At 54.8% G+C, this 26485-nt stretch overlaps 1 protein-coding gene across 1 annotated transcript in view; it reads left to right on the top strand.

Annotated features, from left to right (window-relative positions):
- EFCAB8 (EF-hand calcium binding domain 8) overlaps positions 1-26485 on the top strand; it is a 67210-nt gene that overhangs the window by 15026 nt on the left and 25699 nt on the right. The window contains exons 4-20 of the mRNA XM_034640131.1: positions 606-724; positions 2113-2216; positions 4729-4864; positions 7763-7868; positions 8088-8172; positions 8703-8827; positions 11476-11549; positions 13476-13606; positions 18144-18211; positions 18557-18708; positions 20123-20260; positions 20709-20822; positions 21259-21486; positions 22198-22268; positions 23501-23705; positions 24552-24764; positions 25907-26032. Of these exons, the coding sequence (XP_034496022.1) occupies positions 606-724; positions 2113-2216; positions 4729-4864; positions 7763-7868; positions 8088-8172; positions 8703-8827; positions 11476-11549; positions 13476-13606; positions 18144-18211; positions 18557-18708; positions 20123-20260; positions 20709-20822; positions 21259-21486; positions 22198-22268; positions 23501-23705; positions 24552-24764; positions 25907-26032 (2195 nt within the window). The remainder of the gene's footprint in view (positions 1-605; positions 725-2112; positions 2217-4728; positions 4865-7762; positions 7869-8087; positions 8173-8702; positions 8828-11475; positions 11550-13475; positions 13607-18143; positions 18212-18556; positions 18709-20122; positions 20261-20708; positions 20823-21258; positions 21487-22197; positions 22269-23500; positions 23706-24551; positions 24765-25906; positions 26033-26485) is intronic.

Below are 26485 nucleotides of genomic sequence, written 5' to 3'. Positions count from 1 at the left end.
TTTCTTTCTTTCTTTCTTTCTTTCTTTCTTTCTTTCTTTCTTTCTCTCTCTCCCTCTTTCTTTCTTTCTTTCTTTCTTTCTTTTTCTTTCTCTCCTTTCCTCTTTCTCTCGCTCTCTCTCCCTCCCCACCTCTCTTCCTCCCCACCTCTCTTCCTTCCTTTCTCTTTCTTTCTTTTTTCTTTCTTTCTTTTCTTTCTTTCTTTCTTTCTTTCTTTCTTTTCTTTCTTTTCTTTCTTTCTTTCTCTTTTTTCTTTTTCTTTTTTTCTCTCTCTCTCTCTTTTTCTTTTCTTTCTTAGTTTTCGTCAGTTTTCTTTGTCTCAATGCCTGGCCTGTCTTACTTGTTCAGAAATGGGATATGATCTTTTTAGCATCCCCTCACCCAGCAGGGCTGTGGGGCCAACACAGTGCTCCGGTGTAGACAGCGTGCAGCCAGCATTTGCAGGCTGACTGAATGCCAAACAGATAGATGAGATTCAAGGGACAATGCAGCAAACATGATTCTCTGGGTGCTCTCCCTCCGTGCCCAACACCTGAGAACCCTGTGGCTGCTGACGGGGCCAGGGACTTGCCATGACGTGGGTGATGTTCTTTCTTCTGTTTTGAAGCGCTGGACATGAAGGGTTTCATTAAGGCCGTGAAGAAGATTCTGAGCAGCACGTCAGATGAGGTGTTAGAGGCACTGTTTTTGAAGGTGGACACAGACTGCAATGGCTCCGTCACCTGGGTGAGGAGGGTGCCCCTGCTGCCCCCCCGTAGCTGGAGGGAAGCTGAAGGGTCCCCGTAGCTGATCCATTAGAGCACGTGGAGGGTTGAATATGGGGAGGTGGTCAAGGCATCGGAAAGCCTCCTGTGGGTTCTGGGGTGCTTGCTGGGTAGAGGGAACCCTCCTGAGACTTCTGTAAGCGGGGCTCATTGCAGCTCATTCTTCTCCTGGGGGAGAGTGTGTGACAAATGTCAGTGACCTTTGCATGAGGCCCTCCAGCATGCATCGGTGAGCAGTGAGGGCACCGCCCACCCGCCAGCTGGCTCCCCTGCACACGAGCCTCCCATTCAGTCCCAGCAGGTGCCATAACTATCTCTCGGCCCTTTCTGGTCACTCAGCCAACGGACAGACCTGTGGCCATTCAATCCAAAAATGCCAGGGTTAGAGCAGATATTTTTTTCCTAATTCTGTATGTTCTATGATGAGCAGACATACCATTTAAGGATATGGAACACAAAAGGATACAGAAAAGTACAAAAAAATAGCCTGACGTATTGACATAGCCATTCCAACAATGATAACTAGCCTTTACACCAGACATTGTACTAAGCACTTAATGTATTGTTTTACTTAAACTTCACAGGAATCCTACAGGGTAGGTGTTGTTATTTACTTAATTTGACAGATTGGGAAACTGAGGCATGAGGAAGTTAAGGAACTTGCCCAGAGTGACAGAGCTAGTTACTAGCAGTTGAGCTCGTCTTCAGACGTGGGGAGGCTGCTTCAGGAACCCGTGTGTTAACTACTCTGTCATTCCTCCCCTTGGCTTAGGCATATATTTTTTTTCTTTCAGTTCTCTTAATATTCTACATAAACATGTTTCCAGAATTCTCTGCCGTCTACACAGTGATCTTAATAATTCCCTTTAGAGGCTCATACGGTGGCCTGTTTTGGCCTTCATGAGGCATCAGTAGATTCTAGAGTCGCCCTTGCGGCCTGGCTTCTGGGTCTTCCCCTGCTGTTAACTTGTTATATGAGCTGGGACAACTCATCTCTACTTTATGGGCCTCAGTCTTATTATCCATAAAGTGGGGGGTGAATAAAGAGATTCAAACAGGATGCTGGATGTGTTGATGATATGGAGATGTATTTAGCATTACAGAAACACGTTAAGGAGGGAGGTGCTGCTATGTACTTGCTGTTAGGCCCTTCACACATCCCAGATCCCAGAACAGCTCGGGGGCTTGGCTACTCCCCTTGGCCAGCCCCAGGAAGCAGCAACCAGAGAGCCCCTTGGAAGGGGCTGGGAAAGATGGGGAAGGAACTGGAAGCCAGGCATGGGTTCCCACAGCCCAGGGCTCTGACAGCCCGGCCAACGCTGTCCTGCCTTGCGTTTCTTCCCGAGGCAGCAGAAGTACGTGGATTACATGATGCGGGAGTTCCAGAGAAAGGAGAGGATAGGGACGAGCCAGTACCGCCTGCGCTTCCACCTTCCCATGAAGATCATCCCCCTGTAAGGAGCCTCTCCCTGGACGGAAGGGGTGGTGGGAACAAGGTAGGGGCTGGCCCTGCAGTGAGTGCCCCTCCCTAAGTCCCTAAGCCACTCTTTTTGGGGCCACCAAGGCTCATTTCAGCCTCTCAACCCTGTAGACAAGCCTGAGCATTAAGGCGCGATGTGTTCCCACTTTACAGACAAGGAAACAGAGGTTCAGAGAGGTCACATGAGAGTGGTGGGGTTGCTGTGTTCTGACCCTCCCTGCAGCATCCACTGCTCCTCCTGCTTCCTCCCAGAGCTGGTGCTAAGTGGGCCTGGGGGTTTCGTCCACAGAGCACAGATAGCTTGCATGGCAGGGAGTAAAAGCCATCACTGGAAACTGCTCCTGGAGGCCACACCAGGCCTTAGGAACGGGCACTGGTCACTCCTGGAGCATGTGGCTCTGTATCTGCCTTGACTCCCTCCTGACCTGCCTATTTGCTCTGTCTGCCCCCACCCCACTGAACTCCCTAAGAACAAGGAGCCCTCCCGTGGATCAGCCGAATTCCTTTCCCGGAGACCACCTGGGGGTTTGTGCACCTCCTGCCCAGTGCAGGTGGCCGGGCCAGGAGCTGGGTCCTCTGGTCCGATGTTTGGTGACCGGCATTTGTGGCCTGCTTGGGAGTGGCTGTGGCTGGGACTGTCCTTGGGACCACCCCCAGAACAGGCTGTGGGGAAGACCGTGAACCAGAAGCCGTCTCGGCTCCGGAGCACCTGGAGATTCAGAGAGATGGTGTCATGAAAACCAGAAAGGGCAACTAAAATAATTTTAGTCAAGATTCAACTGAGGAATAGGCAATAAATATGAGCAGTGGAGGATTTTATAACCACACATCATGACCTGAAAACTTTGCTTGATGTGGCCAAGCCTTTACGGGTCTTCCTGTTTCCTTGGGACGTTTAGATTCCCAAGGGTGCTTAAAGGGCCAGAACCAAAAATGTCAAGAAGCCTGTCCTTATTTTCCCCTATTTATTTGCTCAACCTTCAAACCCAGAGAGCATTTCCAACTTGGCAGAGAAAATAGCCAAGTACTATTTAATTACCTTCATGAAAGGGTTGTCTTAAAAGTTGGCTCCCCTTTCCTGAGGCTGGGCCAAGATCCCTGAACATCCATCTCCGGGGTGCTGAAGCAGTCTAGCAGGTGGAGGTGCTGGCCTTGTGGGATAACACCTCCCGAGGGCTCCCTGCACTTCTCATGGCTCTCACCTGTCGTGTTGACCACTCAGAGTCCCGTGGCCCTGATGCGACAGGTGGCCCTGGGAGTGATGCTTGAGGGCAGACCGGGCAGCGCTGTGGGCCATGGGTGGGGGAGAGAGAGGAGCTGTGTCCAGACACACACTCACCCTCTCTTCTGCTGAGACTGGTTCGGAGATAGAATTTCACAGTGGTGTGGGTTAGCCTTCGGCCACAGGTCACATGGTATCCCCAGTGACATTTGGAAAGCTCCAGCTGGAGTAGGGATTGAGGTGCCTAGGTTCTAGTTTGAGCTCTGCCCGTAGTCAGGACATAACTCCAGGCAAATGCTTATCCCTGGGTCCTTGTGAGGTGAGGTGACATTACCTGCCCCGCTGGGGGCCGCAGATGTGGGATCATCAGGTGGGAGAATGTGTGCTGTGCTGTGTCCAGAAGTCAAAATGGCGCTCCCTATAGTAGCCAGCCTGCCAGCTTAGCCAACTCGGGGTAGGAAAGAAGGCATCACTGTAGCTGGCTGGGAAGGGTACATGGTGGCTTCCTGCGAGGCCAGGCCTGTCGCGGGAGCCGTTTGCTGTGCTCAGGGCCTGGCCTTGGAGATGAGGAGTCAGGTACATGGGGTTCTGTTGGATACATTGTCCCTCATCCACTTTTATCTCGTGCTTGGGTTATACTCCCTTCTCTACCCCGAGTTGCCAGAACCTGTTATGAAGGTTTCAGTTGCAAGCCTCCCTCCACTTTCTTCCTGTAGATCATTTTTCTCATAAAAGAAGGTTTGCAAAAGACCTCTGTTCTCTGCCTCCTCTGACCTCGTCCCACCACGAGGAAGCTGACTGGCTGTGTGATAGGAGAAGCCTGGTGCTTGTGGAGCCCTATCTCATACCAGCGGCCTCTTTGGGTCTCTTTTTCTTTTGACCACTGCTGATAATGGTAGAAACCTGCCTGGCAGAGCCACGCGTTGCGCAAGTGTGCACACCTGTGAGTGGAGCTCTCCTTGCTTGCTTTCCCCTTCCTCCTCTGTAGTCTTCATTCTGTTTTTTTTTTTTTGTTTTTTTTTTAAGATTTTTATTTTTATTTATTTGACAGAGATAGAGACAGCCAGCGAGAGAGGGAACACAAGCAGGGGGAGTGGGAGAGGAAGAAGCAGGCTCATGGCGGAGGAGCCCTGACGTGGGGCTCGATCCCAGAACGCCGGGATCATGCCCTGAGCCGAAGGCACACGCTTAACCGCTGTGCCACCCAGGTGCCCCTTCATTCTGTTTTTGTTTGAGTCCTTCTCTCTCCTGTCACCTTCCACAGGAACCATGGATGTGAGATTGTGAAGGTGCAGTTTTTAAGCCAGCGGTTCAAGAAGACGGGGCATCTCCTGACTGTCACCAAGGACGGGATCTTGCAGATCTGGTCTGAGGCCTTCTCGCTGCTTAACTCCTTTAGGGTGAGGGGGGCCGACCCATGGAGCACACATGGGGTGGTCGGAGAGCCTTTGCCTTTATACCCCAATAGTGAAGGTGACCCGGACCCAGAATGAGCTCAGTCTTGGGGTTCATGGTCTAAGTGACCGCAGTCACTGCTCCTGGGGCCAGGTTCTGGCTTCACTGTGGGACCGGGACCCTCACATTTCTCTTCTGTAAGCAGGATGACATCTGGGTGTCCATTCTACTTGGATGTCCAACAGATGCCTTACACCCAATTTGTCCAAACAGAATGTCACTGTAGCCCTCCCTGGCCACCGTGCTTACTTCTCCTGGGCTCCATCTCAGTGAGTGATGTCATCACCCACCAAAGTTCCTGCGTTAGAGCTAAGCCCCCTCTCCTTTCCCTGTCACAATCATCACCAAGTGCTGCTGATTCGAATCCTTCACGTGGACCAGGCGGGAAATCACAGTGGTTGTGAGTGTGGGTTCTGGAGCCCACCTTAGAACCTGACACCGCCCCTTCCAGCTCTGTGACCTTAGACAGTTAGTATATAGCACTCTGTGCCTCAGTTTCCTCATTTGTCAAATTGGGTCATCATAACCACCTCAGGCTGTTGGGAGGATTTAATGACATAAGAATACCCGTGTGGTACTCAGAGTAGGACAAGGCCCACAGCGAGTGCTGGACAAATACAAGCCGGTGTCGTCATTGTCTGTGCTGTCAGCTCCTGGCCAAGTGCGGTAAGTGAGGAAACACTCAGAAAAGCTGGCTGTGCACTTAGTGTCGCCAGGCCAGTCCAGAATCGCCCAGCAAGTGAGGAAGGCACAGCTGCCCAGAGAAGGAAGGCTTACTGAGAAGGCTGCCAGTGGCTTGAAGGCTTTCATAAGTCTGTGAAACAGCAGTGTTTCATAGATGTATTGGGGGGCATCCCGTGGGGCTGGAGGGTTCTGGCTCGTCTTCTCTCAGTTGCCTAGGGAGACAGCTTAGGTCCGTGGAGGTCCAGTGACTCTCTTGGGTGTACTTGGTAGCCCAGGACCAAGGGGCACTCACACCCGAGTTCCCGAGGCTAGGGGTTCTGGCACCCTCCACCCTCTTTTTCTCTGTTGATGCTGTTGTGGGGGGGGGCACATTATAGCCTGAACTATGTAATGTTGGTTACGGCTGCTACTTGGTCACCTCAGCGCCCCTCAGAGGCCAAGTCTGGGAGGGTTCAGGAGGACAGAGGGAGGCTCCCCAGAAGGCCCAGCATTCCTCCTCGAGGGCAAATAGATGTTGGCAAGGGTGATCCACCAGGCACCTTCCATGAACATCCACTGCATGCCGTGGTCATGCAGATGGAAAACCCTGGAGTTTGGGGGGTGGGGGGCTGGGCTTCACTTCCCAGTTGTGCAGCCTTGGACAAGTCACTGAAACTCCCTAGGCCCTGGGCTTCGGGAAGGAACATGGAGATGATGGGGGTTACCATCCCCTCAGCTGTGTGTGGGGTAGAGGCCCCAGGGGGCCTGGCCCATTGTCCTCACTTCCCAGCCACCGGCACAAGCCTCTGTGCTCTCAGTGTGTTTGAGTTCTGATGGAATGGTCTCCTCCGTGCCCTGGTCTTTGCCGGCCCTTCTGCATACCCACCTGGAGGAGCTGCCAGAAAGCCTCCCCTCCCTGCTGTTTCACATGGTACTCCTCCCTGCTTCCTCAGTTCCCAGTTTGAGGCCTCGTTCAGGGAGTAAAATACAAGTTCCTTTGCCAGTCACCCCGAACTCCTCTCCCATCCTCTCTGCTCCTGTGTCTGCTGGGCTGACCTCCTTTTTTCCCTGGACGCCAACGCCCATTCCTGCTGACATGCCTTTGTGTGTGGCGTCCCCCACTGGAGCCTGGCATGCCCGCTCAGATTCCATCTGCAGGGGTGTTACGTGAGGCAGGCAGCAGAGCGCGGAAAGGCACCCTCCAACCTGGTGGGACGATGTCTTGTTCATAAGTCACTTGACACCTGCAGGTGACACCTGCAGATGGTAAACAAGATTCAGACAGAACAAGCAAAAGCTAATACAATGGTCATTCTCCCTCTCCCAGACCCTAATTCTCTCCTGGAGGCAATGACCAGTTTGGGGGTGCTCTTCTGTGGTTAGACTGTACATACATCCCCCACCCTTTTCTTTTTAATTATACACATGGTAGCACATGATAGTGCTGCTTTCCACCTTGCCTTTTCATTTAATAATACAGCTTGGCGACTCTCTGTGACATGTGCACACCTCCCACGTTTGTAATGTCTGCGTGGTGTCCTGTGGTGTGGGTTTATATCAGCTCTTCTTTGCAGGCAGTCCGTGGCCTGTTGCCATCACAGCAGTGTGGCAGGGCCTGCCCTCACACACACTTCTCTGTGAGCACGTGGGAACACATGCATAGATGTGGCTTGGAAATAGATCCTGGGATTACAAACCATGCACATATAAAACTTTGGTGAGTGGGGCACCAGCGTGGCTCCTTCAGTTAAGTGTCTGACTTCCGCTCAGGTCATGATCTCAGGGTCCTAGGATCAGGCCCCTGTGTCAGGCAGGCTTCGTGCTCATTGGGGAGTCTGCTTCTCCCTCTGCGACCCTCTCTCTTGCTTTTGCCCTCTCTCTCAAATAAAATCTTAAAAAAATCTTAAAACTTTGATGAGCGTGTCAAAAGCTCTAAAAAGGGGTTGTGAGGATGGGTGTTCTTTAAGCCCATTTGATGTGAAAACTGAGACTCAGAGAGGTCAGGGAACTTCTCCAAGGCCCCATCAGTAGTTGGTGGGAGCACTGGGCTTCATACCAGGTCTATGGATGCCTTCAGGGCTTTGGGTGGCAGGAGAGGGTTCATGGGGTCCCATGCTCTTGGTGTGCTCTATTGGGCAAGCCTTCCCAGCTCAGATCTCCTCTGCTCTTCCTCTGGCCAGCTTAACCAGATCCAGCAGCTCTATAACCTGCAGATGTGGGTCATCGACATGGTGTGTCTCTATAACATGAACCTGATTGCAGTTGCATCTACGGACCAGAAGATAGGTGAGTCCCTGACGGCTCCCCAGGCCTGCTCTCAGCCGTTGGGAGGCATCCATTTGCACTTGGAGGGACCTGTCACCGAGCCAACTGTGGGCACGGGTTAGAGTCCTCTGGGGGTGCTGTAGCTGGTAAGCAGATGCTGTGTGTTGTCACCAGAGACCCCCAAGGCATGGGACGTGGGCTTGGGCTCCATGCATGCCTCCCCTTCTGTCTCTTCCTCAGAGTTCTTTGATATTAGCAACCATAACTGTGCCCGAGCCTTCACCTTCATTGACCTGGACAGCTGTGTCCTGGCCATGGACTACTGGTGAGTCTCGGGAGAGTGGCGCACAGTCTTGGCAGCCACAGCACTCAGCAGCGTTGGGACTCCCAGAAACCTCTCTGGAAACAGCCCTGGAAAGATTCCCACTCTGTGTGCCTGTGTCCTCTTCACCAAGCTGCCCCTCCTGGGGGGCCACTCAGTCATCCGTCCCTCTTCCTCTCCTGCCCCGAGCAAGTCAGCCATTGAGTCCTGGCAGAGGCTTGTCCTGCCAAGGCCAAGGACTCTGGGAATGTCATGGTCCATCGGTAGGGGTGAGTTGATAATGAGCGTCCAGAGGACCAGGGACTCATTTGTTTGGGTTTTAAAAGAAAATAATGATTTCTTTTGGACCTGGTTCACCGATGATCTGGATCTGGGCGGGTGGGCCCATGTTTGTCAGCTGTTGATGGCAAGGCTGGAAGGTCGTGTGGGAACTGCTCTGGGTCCCAGGGGGAGGAAGGTCGCTGGACGCTGGGAGGGTGAGGGTTGCAGCTGGTGTGCCCAGCCCAGCCTCTTCTGTCTCCACCTCCCCTCAGGTCTGACTATCACAGAGGTGTGTTCTGCTATGGGGACACCAAAGGCAACGTCATCGTCTTCACCTCGGACAATGTGACCCTCGGCTTGTTCAACCCCCGAATCCTTCCCAGGACCTCCAAATGGGGTAGCTAAGATGCTGGGGAATTGATGGTGGAGGGAGGGAGATGGCCTTGCCCTGAGGAGCTCTTCTCTCTCCCGCCTCCCAGCTAAGGAGCCCCGGCTTCTTCGGAAGCCTGGGCAGCCGCGCAGCCGTGTGCTCAGCTAAGAGCGGCCTGTGGGACGGGCTGATGAGGGGACAGCGGGAGCCAGAGGGGGCTGAGGAGAGGGGCAATGTCTGTGAAAGTGGGAGCTTGCACAGGTGAGGGGGAGCGGAGGGGCTGCAGGACCCTGCTCCTCCCAGCAAGTGTGAACCTGTGCCTGCTGTGTGACCCCTGGGAAGCCACTCACCCCCTCGGAGTCTCGGGATGACAGCGCTACCTCTCTCCTGGGTTGTGATGAGGGCTTGCTCTCCTTGGCTGGGAGCTGCCTTTGGGTGGCTGAGGGTGAAGCAGGGTCTGCGGGAGAGCCTGGCTGAACGCGGATATGAACCTGTGTAAGCATGGTGACATGTCTTGCACACTTGTGTGGGGCATGCTTTGGGCACGTCACCTCCTACAGTCCTCAGCCACTGCCAGGAGGGAGCCGCTGCTGTGACAGTCCATTAAGAGAGGAGGAAGGGTGCTTTTGCGGGTGAAGCACTTGCATGGGTCCCCCAGGGTGAGTGGCCTGAAGCAGGCAGTCTGCCCCGGAGACTGAACCTTAGCCCCTTGCTGGGCTGTACCCCAAACTGACTGACTGCTGCAGGGTCCTGTTCGGGCTGCTCTGCCAAGGGCACTGGATCCGCGCTCTGGGGCCTGGGGCTGTCAGGGACTCAGCTGAGCTGGACCCAGTCCAGGATCGAGCCTTCGGTGCAGCGTCGGGCCTCTAGGTTGCTTCATAGCCATCTAGAGGAGGCCCCACTACCAGGGGCCCCAGCCCACGGGGACACTGACTCCCCTTCCCTCCAGGACACCAGAGCAGCCCCTTGGGCTTCCAGGCAGAGTTTCTGAGCAGGATATTCTCCAAGGGCTCCTGGGCCCTGGTGATCCCTCCTGCCGAGCTTGACAGGGAAACACTCCCCACACTGGCCGGATGGAAAATGGATCCCGCCCCGGATCCGGCAGTGGGCTGGCACCGGCTCCATTGTGGTCTCATCAGCCGCTGCCCCTCGTGCATGCCCGGCCCTGCCCCACCGAGTCGGCCGCCTGGCTGTGGTCATGTCGCACCACCCGGGGCACCGGCCGGGGAGGTTGCCGTGGTCTTTGAACTGCGTGTTGGAGGGGAGATCGGAGCAGGGGCAGGTGAAGCTGGAGTGTAGGAAGGAGACCTTCCATGCCACATGCTGCCTGAAGGCCGGGTCACACACAAAGGTGGGCCCACCCGTGTTGACTCGGGAGGAGTTGGACAGACCAGCTGTGTGTGACCTGGAGCCACTTGCTTAATCTCTCTGTACCTCAGTTCCCTTATTAAACCGGGATGAGCAGACTCAGTTCATGGCTTTTCTATAAGGTGGAAGGAGAACGTGCAGTGTGAGGCACACAGTAAGGGCCTGGTGACTACCTCCTCTGACCTCCTGTGGCTCTCCCGGCCTCATGGGAGAGGCAGACAGACAAACATGTTTGCAGTGCAGCCCTGGCTAAGGGCCCATGCAGGCCGCGCCCCACTTCAGCAACACTGCGCCCCTTGGGACTTTCTTGCAAGATGGGGCTGGTGACTTTGCAGCAGTAAAATGCTTGGCATAAGCCCCTAGGTCCCCCGTCTTTTCTCTGTTTTACTTGGGAGTTTCTCTCAGACTTGAGCCCAGATTGTCCCAATCCTTCTGACCTACCTCCTTAAAGTCTGCTCTGCAGGCAGACCCAGGCTTGTCCCCATCACCGCTGGCTCCATCTGTCTGTGTCAAATCTTTCTGCTTATGCCAGAGGCTCCTGGGCCCGGTGGCTGGCCACAGGAGGTTTTGGAGGCCAGGAGACTCTAAATGCGGCAGGGGCCAGGCTGTGTTTAGGGCGGTTGCTCTGGGCATGCTCGCTAGAATCTTCTTGGAACTTGTGTTTGCTGGGCAAGGTAGGGCATGTCGTTTGAAGCATGATGGTAAACTTCCAAATGATCCTTTCCAGAAAGAGTAGAGGGGTGCCTGGGTGGCTCAGTGGGTTAAGCAGCTGCCTTTGGCTCAGATCATGATCCTGGGGTTCTGGGATTGAGCCCGGCATCGGGCTCCCTGCTCAGCGGGGAGTCTGCTTCTCCCTCTCCCTTTGCTGCTCCCCCTGCTTGTGTTCTCTCTCTCTTTCTCTGTCAAATAAATAAAATCTTAAAAAAAAAAAAAAAAGAAAGAGTAGAGCCTGGGGTCTCAGTTGATTCTCCACTGCAGCAGAGCTGGACCTCCCTCAACGAGAGTCACCTCGTGCAGATTGCCGCGTGCGGGCGAGAGCGGGGACCCTGAGATTTGGGGCTGGCTCCCCGTGCACCACCACAGGGGATCTGGCCAGCAGCATTTATCTGCCTGGGTCTGTGTTCTGGGTGTTGAATTCACCCCACCGAACCCACCAGAACACGGTAAAGCTTGAATGAGCATTTGGATGGAAAAGCCTTTTGAGACCTACAGGAGTTGCAGACCAACTCAAGGTGTCCTCTGGGGTTTTGCTGGTCTGGCAGGGGCGGGGAGCTGGTGACGTGGACCTCGGTTTTCTCCCTGATCAGATCACTGGACCAGAGTTTCTGCACGGAAGCTCCTAAATGAGAAGTCCCCTTTGTACAGGAGTTACCAGCTGAAGGTACGTGGTGTCTTTCCTTGGCCCGTTACCGTGGTAATTATCTGTACACATGCACCACTCAAAAATCAATGCAGAAAGTGGATTTTCCCCCGGGTTCGGTGTTAGGCCCTGGGGCTTGGTCACTGGGAGCAGGATGGAGGCAGCTGTTGGACCCTGCGGCTTGTCTGCATGGCTCGTCTCTCTCACCACCTCCATTGCTCAAGGCTGGTCCTGGCAGACACCTGGATGGCTGCAGTGGCTTCTAGCTGTTTCTACACTTCCTTTCTCCATGCTGTGCTTTACTCCATTCTGCAGCCAGAGGAATGAGCAGCTAGAAACAGCCATGTCAGTCCTTTGCTCAAAATCGCCCAGTAGCTTCTCATCGCATTTGGACAGAATCTCAAGTGCTTACTGTGACCATCAGGACATGAGATGACCTGGCCCCTGGCCTTTTCCCCATCTGGCCTCGGCTCCTTTTCTTCTTCTCATTTACTCTGCCACAGAGACGCTGGCAACCTTGCTGTTCTTTGAACACCCCAAGCCTTTTCCCGCCTCAGGGCCTTGTCACACTCTGTCAGATACAACTCAGGAACAACTCAGGATACAACTCAGGAACAGCCAGAGGGAGGAGATGCGTAGGGCAAGGTGTGGGGAAGGGGGGGACAGAACTTCCCGGCCATCTCTGGGTACAAGGCTCACCCCACATCTCCACATGTTCACCAGCCCAGAGGCTCTCTGAACCCTGTCCTTTTGGGTTTTTATGGAGTTTCATTACATAGGTATGATTGATTAAATTATTGGCCATTGGCCATCAATTCAACCTGCAACTCCTCTCCTCTCCCCAGGGGCTAGGGGGGTGGGATTGAAAGTTCCAGCCCTCCAGTCTCATGGTTGGTTCCCCTGGCCACCAGTCCCCATCCTTAGGGGCTTTCCAAAAATCACCCCACTAATGTAAACTCAGGTATGGTTGAAAGGGGTTTGTTAATGAATATTAAGATACCTTTGTCTCATCACTTAGGAAATTCCAGGGGTTTTAGGAGCTCTGTGCCAGAAATGGGCATGAAGACCAAATATACATTTCTTACTGTAAATCACACTGTCATAGCTTACCACCTCCCAACTTTATGTCGCCCGCCCCTTGCTTCCTCATCCCGTCGCCCTCATGGGATTGGCAGCCCCTGAGGACAGGCACTTAGGGTCTCCCTGGGACCCTCTCAGGGAGAGTCACTCACGAATACCTTCTTCTGCATCGTCTGTGGGAATCTCGTCTTGGACTTGGTTTTCTACCTCAGTTGCTCAGTGTCCCATGTGCCATTCGGTGCCCTGAATTCGGTGTCTTCACTGTGAGAGACACTCAGTGAGGCAGTGCGTGCAAAACCCGACCCAGTGCCCGACAACCCCCTCCCTTCCTGCCCTGAAGAGGAGAATCCCCGGACTGGGAGGCCAAGCGCAGGGCCAAAGCACAGAGCCAGAGCTAGAGAGAGAATTCAGAGCCTGTGCAGTCAGACCGCCCCCTTGATGTCTGCATCTCAGCCTTTATTGCTCAAGTTGCAGCAGACAACATTCGCACGCACTCCAAATCATGTCCTGAAACATGGAGGGCAGTGGTGGGCAGGGAAGTTCCTTTTCCTCCGTGACAGGGCTCCCGGTGGATAAGAGGGACTGCGGGCCCGGCTGACTCCTACCCATCCTTCCACCTGTGCGGGGTGGGGTGACAGACAGTGCTGTCACATGGACCCGACCTAGCCTGTCTTCTAGCTGATAAACAAGACTTCCCATGATAGCAGAGCTGGGTGCTTTTCACCTGTCTCACTGACAAGTGGTGGCCCAGGACTGGGCTAGGATCAGGGGGCTGTGTCACTGTGTCAGAGCTGCGATCACTAGAGAGCATTAGATGTGCTGACCTCCTGGCCCTGCCAGCCCCTACCGCTGCCACTGTCTTCCCAGGCCCTCCATCCCAACTGGTGCCAGCAGGTCAAGTTCATCCCCCAGATGAACACGGTGGCCTCCTGCTCGGCCATTGAGAAATCCTCTCTGGTGCTGACCCTGTTGCCATCCAAAGCTCCAGAGAACCCCAAGTAAGGAGCACCTCTCCCCAGGCTGGAGTGGGGGGTGCTGGGAGGGGGATGATGTGACGGTGCGTCAGGGGGTCTGGCTTCACCTCAGCCCCCTGTGGCCATCCCTGCTGAGAGTGGGGGACAGCGGCATCCTGTGGCTCTCACTGGGTCCGAGGGAGCAATGTGCGTCCTGTGGGCCAACGGTGTGGAGTGGCAATCAGCATATGGGCTCTGTCGTCTATTTTTTTAAATTACAATATAATTGACCTACACCACCGTCTTAGTTTCAGGTGTGCCACGTAATGATTTGGTATTTGTGTATATTGCAAAATGATCACCACAATAAGTCTAGTCAACATCCATTGGGACATAGTTACAATTTTTTTTCCTGTTACGAGAACTTTTATGGAGTATGGTTTTAATCATTGCTACCAGCAGCAAAAATATAACAAGGCTTTTTTATCCACCAATGTATATGCAAACCTCAGCACAGAATCTGGAACACAGTGTAAGCAGGCAGTCAGAAAAAGATTTTCTGAAGGGAGGAATGAATGTGGGTTGCTTTACCTCTGTGCCCCTCACTCAGCGGCCTCGTCTGTAGAAGGGGGTGATAGCAGGGCTTCTCCCCCTCACGCCAGGGCTGACTGCTCTTTGTGCTGTATGGCCAGTAATTGGCAGCACTTACTCTTTGGATATGGTTCTAATCTCTTTCCTTTATTCTGGTTTCCACTACCCCAGAATGAATTTTATTCTCCCTCCCTCCCTCTGTCCCTCCGTCCCTTCCTTCCCTCCTTCCCTCCATTCCTTTCTTCCTAATCAGTGACTAGTCACACTAGTAAGTCTACATACATAGGTTGACCCTGTAAAAAATTGAAACATAAATAAAGCCGTAATCCTTCCCTTGTCCAACCCCCACTGTCTCACTCCGTTCTCAAATGTCTCACTTCTATCATTTTCATGTGTACCTTTTTAAAAATTATTTTTTAAAAAAGATTTTATTTATTTAGTTGACAGAGACAGAGACAGCCAGCGAGAGAGGGAACACAAGCAGGGGGAGTGGGAGAGGAAGAAGCAGGCTCCCAGCGGAGGAGCCTGATGTGGGGCTCGATCCTACAATGCCGGGACCACGCCCTGAGCCGAAGGCAGACGCCCAACTGCTGTGCCACCCAGGCGCCCCTAAAAATTATTTTTAATTTTTATTTAATTTTTAGAGAGAGAGGGTGAGGCAGGGCAGAGGGTGAGGGAGAATCTTAAGCAGGCTCCATGCTGACGCAGGGCTCAATCCCATGACCCTGAAATCATGACCTGAGCTGAAATCAAGAGTCTGACACTTAACCAACTGAGGCACCCAGGCGATCCTCATGTGTGTCTTTCACTGAGCATTTCACTGTAGGTATTTTCTCCTGAGGGATTTTTTTTCCCTCCTGCCTCTGCAGTTTCCCTCCTGCGGCAGGTCTTTACCCCCTGGACCCTTTGGGTCTGTGACATTTACTCCTGGGCAGGTTAAACCATGAGCTGTACCACCCCCCTGTCTTCTTGGGGGAACAGCAGGAGAGTCGAGGCCTGTGTTGGGGGAGCAGCTGGGTGAGGCATAGCAGGAAGCCTGAGGGCCATTTCGACCCCATCTCTGTCTGTCTCTTCCTGTCCTGGTTGTTTTCCAGAAGGAAATTCGATCCTGGGATGGTAGGGCTAATTTGGTCCAGCTTCTCATTTTACAGACTGGAAACCTGAGACCTTTGAGTGAGGGACATGTCCCAGGCCTCACTGTACCTCCAGCGTCTTGTTAGCCAGAGTCCTCTGCGCATGTCCCCACCCAAGCCCAGGAACTAGCTGCTGGTTGGGTGGGGAGGGCCCGGAGAAGGCCCAAAGCCATGGGGGAGCTTCAGTTGCGGCTTCCGGACCTTGAGTGAGGCAGTGCAGTGGGATTTTGCCTGGAGCTGACTTGCAGCAGAGGCTCATCTCTCTGCTTTGGTGATAGTATTACCGCATGTCTGTGATACGTGTTTCATTCAGCGTCTTGTTTTATTTATTTACTGGGTCTCAGTGGCAGGTGGACATCACAGGTTCACCTCTCTGTGGTCTGTCCCTGTTGCCTTCCTGATCTCACCTCTTCTACCTTCCTACTCCAGCCTCGTTGTGGCCCCCTAGTGGTTCAGGCATGCTCCTGCCCTGGGGCCTTTGAATTGCTCCTTTCTGCCCGGTATGCCCTTGTTTCTTCTTTGTTTTTATTTTTTTAAAACATTTTCGTTACTAAAAATTTTAAACACACAGAAGTAGAGAAAATACTATAATGTTTTAGTATCACTAGTACCTAGCCCAAGTTTCTCCAGTTGTCTCTAACATATCTTTTTACAATTATTTACTAAGAGATATTAACAAGTTTTTAGATTTTGAGCACAGGAATGGTGTGGTCTGATGTGGAGGGACATCTTTCCGGCTGCTCTGTTGCAAGTGGAGCGGGCAGGTGTGCAGATGGGGACTCCGGTGACGACGCCATTGTAATAATTCAGGCTACCTATGATGGTGGCCTGGAATCGGCCAGTGGCGATGAGATGGAGGCATTTGAGATATACTTTGGGGGCAGGCTGGAGAATGTATTTACACACACGAGAGCACGCAGACCCTTTGGGTTGTCTGCATGCAGTACACCTGCTAGCCAGCAGGTGACACTATTGACTGCTTGTTGGTCTTTAGTTCTCTGTAAGGACCTCTTAAGACATGGCCTCCACAGGTGGGGTCTGGCATTGTCACCCTCAAACTCTGCCTCTAGAGTCAGCCTCAGCTTCCAAGGCACTGTGGGCCGAGCTGAATTCTTCAGGTGTTGGCAGCCAGCAGTGAATCTGAGCGGAAGAGCCGGGGTGGAGTTGGAGGGAGCCTTGCTGGGCGTGTGGACTGACCCACAGCATCTCCCCTGCTTTCCCCCTCTTCTCTCACTTCTGCCCCCACCACCAAGTCGAAGCCACCTGAACTGCTTGCCATGGCCTTCTTCCCTGTGTCCCCTCTGACCTTCCAGTCCCCTCTCTGCACAGCAGCCATCTGCAGACTGGTCTCCTCCAGCTACCCTATCAAAACCACCTGTTTATTTCCCTGCAGGACCTGCCACAACGTGCAAACGTCCATCTCCTTTGTCTTTCTGTTCATTTACTTGCTCCTACTGTTTCCTCTGAAGGAAAACTCCATGAAGGCAGGGGCATCTTATCTATGCCCCTGGTAATCCTGGAAGGGTGTAGATGCCAGTAAATCTTTGTTGCATGAGTGAGTGAATCAGCCTGAAATAACTTCTAGTGACCATCCTTCCAGAAGATTTCTCTGTGCATGTATGCATGGAAGAAGATGTATCTGGTTTGACAATAAATGAAAAACATGTATTTGATATGCTCTTCTTGAAGTTTCAGTTTTTTGAGGAATCTTTCTGGCAGTGGAAGGGAAAGTAGATTTGGAGTGGGAGCAAGACTGGAGGTTAAGACACCTGCGGGGAGGCTGATGCAGAGATGAAGGGGCTTGAACTGAGCAAAGGCCAAGTCTCTGGTCGGATACAGGCAACAAGGTTTCGGGGCCCAGCTGGATAATGGGAATGCTGGCAAGGGAGCCTCCGGGATGACCCCCGGGCAACTGCATTAGGTACCCGGGGAGTGGCAAAGGAGCCAGTTCAAGGGCACTTCAATGGAGGGCATGCTGCGTTAGAGGGCTGGGGTACCCTGCAATGGGGGCCTCTGAGTTGAGTTTTGAAGGGGGAGTTTGAGTAGGAGCTGGCAGGACAGGATGTACGGATAAGAGGGAACAGCACATGCAAAGGCACAGAGCTTCCAGTACTCCGGGCCTGACTTTCCTGAAACCCCTGTCTGGCTCACCCTGGCCCTCCTGAGCCCCATCTACCCAGCTGCACCTGTTCCTTTCCTGGAACACGGTCACTGAGCCTGCCGCCTCTTCCTGCCACGCCCACCCTGGGTCTGAATCCTTATACCCCCATCTTGCCAGCTTCATGGCCTTGGGCAAACTCCTTAGTTGCTGCTTTCCATGTCCTCACTGGAGCACAGGGCTGATGACAGTCTCTAGGGTTATGTGAGGGGTCAGGTGATGCTCGAGACAGTACCCAGCACTGGAACCAGCACAGAGCAGGCAGGGGCACGGCACCTGGGAGCTTGCCTTCCCCTGGCCCTTGGAATCCCATTCTTTTTAAAAATCTGTGTCATGGGTGGGGGACGCCTGTCTCAGTATGATTGAAGCGAGGATCAAGATTAGTTAAATGTATTACGGTGGTAAGGAGTTGCTCCTGCTTTGGAGATGCCTTACCTACAGGTAAGAGGTGGGCGCCTCATCGCTGAGCTGCTGGTTTGGGTCCGAGACCCATGGCAGCCACCCTGCCTAGGGTGCTCAGCTCCGACTTGGCTGCAGGGCGAGCCCTGGACAGGGTTTCTGGGGCTGCTCCTTTCCTTGGGTGGAGAGTTAATGGCTCCTCCCTGGCCTCCCTGCGGCCCTGCCTCCAGCTCCTCCAGCCTCAGAGGCTCCCCTGGGGCTGTCGTTCCCAGCCTACAGCCTTCCCCCTTTGCTGTTGTAGGTTTTCAGTGCTGAACTTAAGAAAAGGGATTCTTTGCTTTGATTACTGTCCAGATAAGAACTTAGTGGGTAAGTCATCTTCATGTCCCCCAGAAGCCCCAGGCCTGGTAGAACTGGGGTGAAGGCCCCTGGGGACATGGGGACTGTCAGAGCTAAGAGGAGGCCCTGCAGAGTCCAGCCTCTGTCCAGGCTCCTGTCCTGCCACTCTGGTCCCTGCCCGTGGGCACCTGGGGCGGTGCGGTGAAACAGGCTCTGCTTGGCATGATGGGGGAGGTCATGGGGGAGGAGTGGCAAAGGGGCGGATTATAACCCCAACCTCCCATCTGCCACGCCTGCCTGGGGTCCAAGGCCTGGTCCCAGGAGACGGTCCCAGCATAGGACCCTCGTGGTTGACATCCGTTCTTTTGACCCAAGTGACTGGTGGCTATGACCCCCTCATCCGCCTGTGGAACCCCCTCTTCTCAAAAAAGCCTGTGTGGATGATGAAGGGGCACCAGACTTCCGTGACGCACATCCTTGTGAACAGCAAGAACAGCAGCATCCTCCTCAGCGTCTCCAAGGACAAGGTGCTGTCCTCATGGAGCACAGCTCTTCTGACAGAGACGCCCTGGGATAGCCGTCTAGCTCCGCCAGGCCGGGGGCCGGCAGTTGGCGGCAGCCTGAGGCCCAGGGGGATGATGTGACCTCCCTGCCCATGGTTCCACACCTGGCCTAGGGCGCAGAGGGGGCTGTCCCAGCTGGAGTCACCATGAGGGGGTCTCTGACAGCCCCTGGTAGAGACCTGCACCCCACTCTGAGCGCTCCACCAGAGCTGGGTTCCCATGTAGCTCAGCCTGGCTTCTTACTCTGTGGTCCTGGGCAAGGCCCTTCCCTTTTCTGTGCCTCAGTTCCCCTCATCCACAGGATGGGTTGTTGAGGGCCTTAGAGCAGGACTGGCAGTAAAGCAGCAGTGTCGTGGCTGGCACATAGTAGGTGTGCAATATGTGTGAGCCACTCTCCTTTCCCCTGCCCCCCGACCCAGACTTGCACCCCAGCTCTCCTAGTGACCCCTTCTCGGCTGCCCTGGCTCTCAGGGCCTGACTGGACCTTCTCCAGCGCCCGGGACTCCCTAGTTCCAGGCCTGTCACTTCACCTCTGCATTGATTGGTTCAGGGTAGCACTCCATCCGCGGGGATGCTCGGCTGTGCTGGCCAATGTGGGGGTGCAGCCAATGGTGCCAGGTGTCGTCCTTCAGGGTACACGTTTGTGTCTTCTGGGAATCAGTAGATTGAGAGTTGGCAGGACCCTTGGGTCACCTAAGCCACCCTCCCCAACACAGCCCACACTTGCTATTATCTGGAATTCTCCCAGTAGCCCTGAGAATTGGGTGTCATGGCCTCTGCTGAAGGATCTGAGGCTGGAGGGGCGGGGGACCGGGACAGTCTGGCCTAAATCCTCACAGTAGCGATGGGCAGAGGCAGGGTATGGATTGGAGTTACGCCCATTCCTGCTTACTCCTGATGTCTCCAAGCAAGGAGCATCCTGGAGGGATTCCGTGAGGCCTCTAGGGACTTCCATGGGTTCCTCAACTTGGGATGAACTCGAGGGGGTTGCTGTGGGGGCCCTGTCGATGCCGCTGTGTGGTGCCTGGCTCTAGTTGAGGCAGGCTGGCGGGGAGCCTGTGAGGGTCTGCAGGGGCTCGTGCTTTCTTGCTCGGTCTTCCTCCTCAGCCGTTGAGTGGCAGCTGCTCCAGCGGGGTGGAGGCCCTGGGAGAAGGCTCTGGGTAGCGGGGGCGGAGGGGGTGCGCAGGGAGCCTCGGTTTCCTCATCAGAGCTTAAGAACATCTCTGTGGCACGGTTGGTGTCCATGCAGTCAGTGTGTGTCGGGAGTGCTGGCGCCGTGTGCCATGGGCCCTCTTCACACCCCAAGGCCTCAGGCGCCTGCTGCCTCCCCGAGGGCCCACCCTCAGCCTCTTTGCTTGTTTCTCACCCCCCCCCCCAGAATATCCGGGTGTGGGACATGCAGGACTACATATGCCTCCAGTCCTTTTGCGGGAAGCTTTTCGCCCTGGGAAACTGCCCCATCACCAGCATCTACTTCCACAAGAATGAAAACAGTCTCATTTGTAGCACCTATTCGGTGAGTGCTGTGCAGAAGGGAGCAAGCCCCCCCCTCCCCCGGGAGCCAAGAATGCATTCACTAGACGCTGGCCTCTCCCCCAAGGAACCTAGGAGGTAGAAGGAGAATGGAGAATATCAGTAGAAAATGCTCTGTGCTGGGATGGAGATGCATGCCACGTGCTTCTTGGAGCACAGAGTGTGGTCAGAGAAGGCTCCCCGGAGGAGAGGACACCAGATAGAGGCTTTAAGCTTCTCAGGAATCATAAGGGACATTGGACTCTCAAGGAGCAGGCGTGAGCGGTATCAGCAGGCAGGCTGAGGAGCCAAGAGGCCTCTCTGGGCTCAGCTCTGCGTGCAGTCACAGATGTCTTAATGTTTTAATTTATTGGCAGTTTCTCCCGGGGGCCAGTCACCAAGGGCAGAGCCCTTCTGACTGTCCAGCTGCCGGCCCCTCTCCTCACCTACAGATTGGGATCCTCAAAGGGTACTTGGAGACCGAGGGGCCTGGGAGAGCCGGGGAGAAGACCACGACCTACAGCTCTCCTCTGTGCGCTGTTCTCTACAGCAGGATTTTTAAGCAGGTGAGTGGGCTGGAGCTGGTCGTCCCTCAGGCTGGCAGGAGTGCCAGGGGACCTCGGGCAGGACCCAGACCCCCGATGTGTCCAGAGCTGCATCCAAGGAGCAGTCAGCACAGTGGTGGGGTGGGGGGAGGATTCATAGCTTTGAGGGGCGTGGGAGCAGCGGCCTGTGGAGAAGCAGCCCTGTAGAGGGGTCGGCGGCCTGAGCTGGGGTGGGAGCCCCACCACTTGGTCGGAGGATCACCTCACTCCTCTGAGCAGAGGAAGGCCTGTCTTCACGAGGGGCTAATCGGGCAGCAGAAAGGCCCTGGATGTCCGCGTCGCAGGGCGTCGCGGGGAGAGGGGGGCTGCGCCAGCCCCGGCCCTGACAGGTGGGGGCCCCCCTGGGGAGTGGGGATGCTCTCCTCTCCGGGAGCTCCAGCGGCGTGCTCCCCCACAGGTGGTGAGCGGCTGCCAGAGCAGCTTGGTGAGCGTGTGGGAGATCGAGACGGGCCGGCGGACGGTGGAGTTCTCTGTGAGCGGCGACCAGCAGGTGGAGCTGACCACCATGTGCCTGGACGAATCGGAGCGCCGCCTGCTGACGGGCTTGCGCGACGGCACCCTAAAGATGTGGAGCTACACCACCGGGGAATGCCTGCTGGTCTTCCCCAACCCGGACCGCCTGGAGGTCGGTCTGCTGTGTCAGCTGGGGCCAGGGTGCCGCCTGAGCTGCAAAGCACGGCGCTCCCGACCCGGGGGCGCCCTGGGCTTTCGGCCCCCCTTTAAGGCTGGGCACATAGACCGCCTGCCTTCGTGCCTCCCTGAGCCTTTGTGTTCTCGCCTGTGAAGGGAAGCCAGGTAACAGTGCCCGTCTTACTAAGGGTTCTGCAAGTGCTAGCTCCGCTCAGTCTTTGGATTTGTGAGCACGCCTTACCCCGGGCCGAGAGCTTCGACGGCATTTCTAGCTGTAGGCCAGGTGAGCCCCATGCTCACTCCCGTTCGGGAAATGTGTGCCAGCGTCCTCGAGACAGTCTGTGGCTGTGGCGCAGAGCAAAGCCAGCAGTCCGACTTCGGGACCTGAGCCCACGACTAACTCGTATGAAAGTCCTTCAGCCAGCTCAGAAGGAGCCCTTGGCTGAGTTGCCAGGGACCTGAGTACTGGTCCAGCGCCTACCACTCAGCTTTTGACCTTTCCCAAGTAGCCACCTATTAAGCGGACGTGGATACCTGCTCCATGTCTGTCAAACTGGATGATGTCGTGTGACAGCGTTCTGAAAAATCTATGGTGGCACGGCCGCTAGGGAACTCTCATCATCATGAAGAAGTTTGACTTCTTGCTTGGCCTAGGGCCATTTTCTCTGAGGCCCCTCAGGGCTCTGTTTTCTTTCATCCTCCACAGATCAGTGGGATTGTGCATATGAACAAAGCCTTCTACGTGACCGGGTGGAGCAAAAGAATCACTTGTTTCATGTGAGTAGCAGGGGTGTGTGTGAGTAGCTCAGAGCAGGGACAGCTCTCTCTACTTCAGATGGGTTCCCGCATTCCTAGCTTCACTACTGGTTGGAAGACCAAGCCAGAAATCCGTGGTGGGTCATGTCCAATGCTCCTCTGCATATCCATCCTTTCTTTCTTTTTAAAAAATTTATTTATTTATTTATTATTTATTTATTTATTTATTTATTTTTAAAGATTTTATTTATTTATTCGACAGAGATAGAGACAGCCTGTGAGAGAAGGAACACAAGCAGGGGGAGTGGGAGAGGAAGAAGCAGGCTCAGCAGAGGAGCCTGATGTGGGGCTCGATCCCATAACGCCGGGATCACGCCCTGAGCCGAAGGCAGGCGCTTAACCGCTGTGCCACCCAGGCGCCCCTAAAAAATTTTTTTAAAGATTTTATTTATTTATTTGACAGAGAGAGATAGCCAGCGAGAGAGGGAACACAGCAGGGGAGTGGGAGAGTAAGAAGCAGGCTCCCAGTGGAGGAGCCTGACGTGGGGCTCAATCCCAGAACGCCGGGATCACGCCCTGAGCCGAAGGCAGACGCTTAATGACTGTGCCACCCAGGCGCCCCTTATCCATCCTTTCATTAACCCCCCCTTCAGGCTAACATGTTCTAGATTTTGTGCTACGTGCTAGAGACGGGTGTGAGCAGGAATGATGGGGCCTCCATCCTCCTCGGGGGAGCAGATGTTAATCAAATAATTTCATTTATAATGATAAAGTCTGTTGAGTGCTGTGGGGGGAAAAAGCACAGGTTTCTATGGGGAGGGGATGGGAATCTGATTTAGTCTCAGGGGCGGTCAGGAAAGGCTCATCTAAGGGTGTTGTGGGTGGAGTGGGATCTTCTCAGTGAAGCAGCAAAGGGCTTGGGGTAAGAGGAACATTCCAGGCAGAGGGAACAGAATATGCAAGTCCTCTTCCTTTCCAGAGGGCCTTTTTAGGGCCATGGTTTCCCTTCTTTCATCCTTACTCAGCGTCCGAATGTGGTGGGTTTGTCAGATTAGTTTGTGTAAAGCCCTGAGGACAGGGCCTTTGTGGGAGGCACACAGTAGGTGCTTTGTAAATGAGGTCGTGGGGCAGAGCTTCCACCTGAGTGCCCTCTCCTGAGTCGCCTCCCAGAATCTAAAGGCCCGGGTGTTGCCCACCCCCGTGGCACAGTAAGGCTGAGCTGTCTGCCCTCCCGCCTCCGGCCCCGTGCGCAGGCTCCACAGGACCAAGCCGGTGCTCACGTGCTACCACTGGCAGAGCTTCCACAAGGAGGACGTTCTGAGCATGGCCAAGTACCAGAACCAGTTCCTTGGGACCTCTTCCTACAACGGGGACATCCTCTTCTGGAACGTCAACATGTTCAAGCCCATCCTTAATTTCAACGCCTCTGTGAGCCCCTTGCCTTTGCAGCCCAAGAAGGTATGGTTAACAGGAGCACCCCCACACTCTCTCGGCCGTGGGTCAGGATCAACTCGGCCTGGGGGGTGGGGTAGGAAGCTCCCCCGGGAAGGAGAGGGGATGTGACGACTTCTTTTGGAGGAGGTTGGGAGCTAGGGAGGTGGGTGCTAGTTTCTAGAATTACTCTCATTTGACAGGCAAGGAAACTGAGACACAGGGAAGTTAAGCGTCTTGCCTGAGGTTGCACAGCCCAGAAATGATCGGTGCAGACTCAGGTGGTCTGACAGCAGAGCCTGTGGTGGGGCCCTGTTCTGTCTAGTGGATGACTCTCTCCTTGGAGGTGGCTCCTGTCTTACCCTCACTGTTGTGTGTTCCCACTCCGGGCTCACTGGGCTCCTAGGAAACCCACCGTCTCTGAATTATGCTGTCTTTGCAGATAAAAGCTGGAAGGGGCCTTCGGGGTCACCTCATCCAATAATTTCCCAAACATGTTGGGGAGAGATGCTCAGAGGCTACTGCAGGGGCTTCTCCTAGAGCAGTCAGCTTTTTATCTGTTTCACACTTTGGAGCGTCCCTTCCAATTAAAAACAACCTCACAAATATTTGGAAACCACGTCCATTTCATGGATGGGGAGACTGAGTCCCTCATGGGAGCAGTGTCCTGCCTGTGGGGACTCAGGGCATTCCTGGTTGGCCCCGGGACAGGATTATGAGCTCTGGCTTGATGCTTCTAAGGGTACTCAGTATCTAGGGAGCAAGGCCTGGGGCACCTGGAGGGCCCTTGGATATTGGCATCAGGCTGCGGAGGCCCTGCATGTCCCTCGGGGACACTGCAGGGTCACCGGGGTGGGTGTCTCCCTGGCACAGGCCCAAGAAGTGGACAACTTCCTGGCCGAGGGCCTCCGGGCCGGCAAGTTCTGCATGGAGAACCAGGAGTGGGCGTACAAACCGCCAGTGCAGCCCCCAGGCCCCAGAGGCAGGACGGTGGCCAACGCTAACCTGCAACGGAACCTGATGTCAGCCCCCCCGGTGATGAAGCACCCCAGAGACAGGCAGCCAGAGAGACTCGCACCCCCGCAGGTGGGAGCGGGAGCTGAGCTGGAGGCTACCTTCACTCGCTGGCCATCCCGGGGGCCTGTCCTGTGTTTGTGTTCTTATATGGAGGCACTCCCACCACCCACCCCCCAGCACCTTTCCGTCCGTCAACTCACCTCCCTGGTTAGATTCACGTGATCCACCCCACTCTGCTGCCCGCAGTCAGGGCATGCTCCCTTCCCAGAGTCTACAAGCTCGGGGGGCGGCGGGGGTGGCGGGGGCGGCGGCCGGACCTGGAGGGAGGACAACCCAGAGAACCTACAATCACAGGCTAGCTTCTGGGCTACTTTCTCAGTCCTCCAGTGAGTGTAACCTGGCAGAGATGAGCCACCGGGGCCTGCCTACCTCCCCCACCCAGCCTCACGTCCCTGGAGACCAGGCTCCGGTGGTGGTTGGGGGCTCAAGCAGAGGCAAACTACTTCCCTGCTCCTCTGAGCCCTCATCTCTGCCCCGGGATTAACCCTTCCAGCCTTGACTAATGGTCTCATTTTGAGGGGAGGAGGGAGAGAGAGCACAGGGGGGTTTGGCCTCCGACTCTCAGCAGTGAAGACAGTATCTCGTACAGGGCTGGGGGAGCTCAGCAGACTGCTTCAGCAATGAAGCCTGATTCCCGTTCCTGGCAACTGAGGCTCGAAAGAGAAACCCCACCTTCTGCAAACACATGACACTTGTAGGCAGCGCAGACTCGATCCCACATGGGCTGCTCGGCCGGGTTCTGCTGTAGGACTGCACTGCACCTTACTACAGGGCACTTGGACCACCTCCAGAGTATCGGGGCTGCACCACTGCATTAACATCTAGAGCAATGGCTATACACTCCCTAACCCTCACCTTTGGCCAGGGGTCTCTTCCAGAACAAAGTGGCAGGGAGGGGGTGTGTTTCCCCAAAGGCGAACTCGAGTGTCTGTCCCAAGAGCCGAAGCTGCTGGTTTAAAACGGAGACTCCTCAGTGCCGGAATGCCTTATTGCAGGATTCCTTCAACACCTGGCTGTCCCTTTCACAAGGCAGTGAATGGGCTGAGGGAGGCTGGGCGGGTTGTCCTTGGCATCTGCCTCTGGTCTCTGTTCCCCCACAGGGTAGGGAGACCCTCCCATGATGACCCGGGAGGCCCATTTTTTTTTTCCAGAAAACTGTCTGCTTTGGAACCCCCAAGCTGTTAAGAAAACCCTATGGCAAACAGTCAATCATCAGAGATACTCAAAGAGAGGAGTTCCAGAAGATACTGCTGCAATCCAATGCATCAGTGGAGAAGGTGGGCCACGCTCAGGCAGGGTCTGGGCGTGAACAGTGGGGATGGGCTGGGAAGGGTAGGGCTGGTGAGCCTGGGGGGCCAGCCTCTTCTCCCCAGGCCCTGGAGAGGCATGGTACAGGTGAAGGTCGCACTCAGTATTCTGTCTTCAGGGCTGCTGTGTGTGGGGGAAGCTCCTTGGGTGTGTGTGGGGGGCTGTCGAGGGTCCCCTCCTGGTTGGGAGATAGGAGAAGCAGCATTGCCAGAAACCGCTGTTAAAATGCCCTTCTGTGCTCTGGTAGGGTGTGTTTTGTTTTTGTTTTGTTTTTTTAAATATTTTATTTGTTTATTTGAGACACAGAGAGCGCGCGCGCGCGCACACACACACACACACACGAATTGGGGGCAGAGAAAGAGGGAGAAGCAGACTCCCTACCCAGCAGGGAGCCCGACGTGGGGCTTGATCCCAGGACCTTG

This window comes from Ailuropoda melanoleuca, chromosome 13 (genome assembly GCF_002007445.2).
Source record: "Ailuropoda melanoleuca isolate Jingjing chromosome 13, ASM200744v2, whole genome shotgun sequence".
NCBI lineage: Eukaryota > Metazoa > Chordata > Mammalia > Carnivora > Ursidae > Ailuropoda > Ailuropoda melanoleuca.
This window is presented reverse-complemented; position numbering and strand designations above follow the sequence as displayed.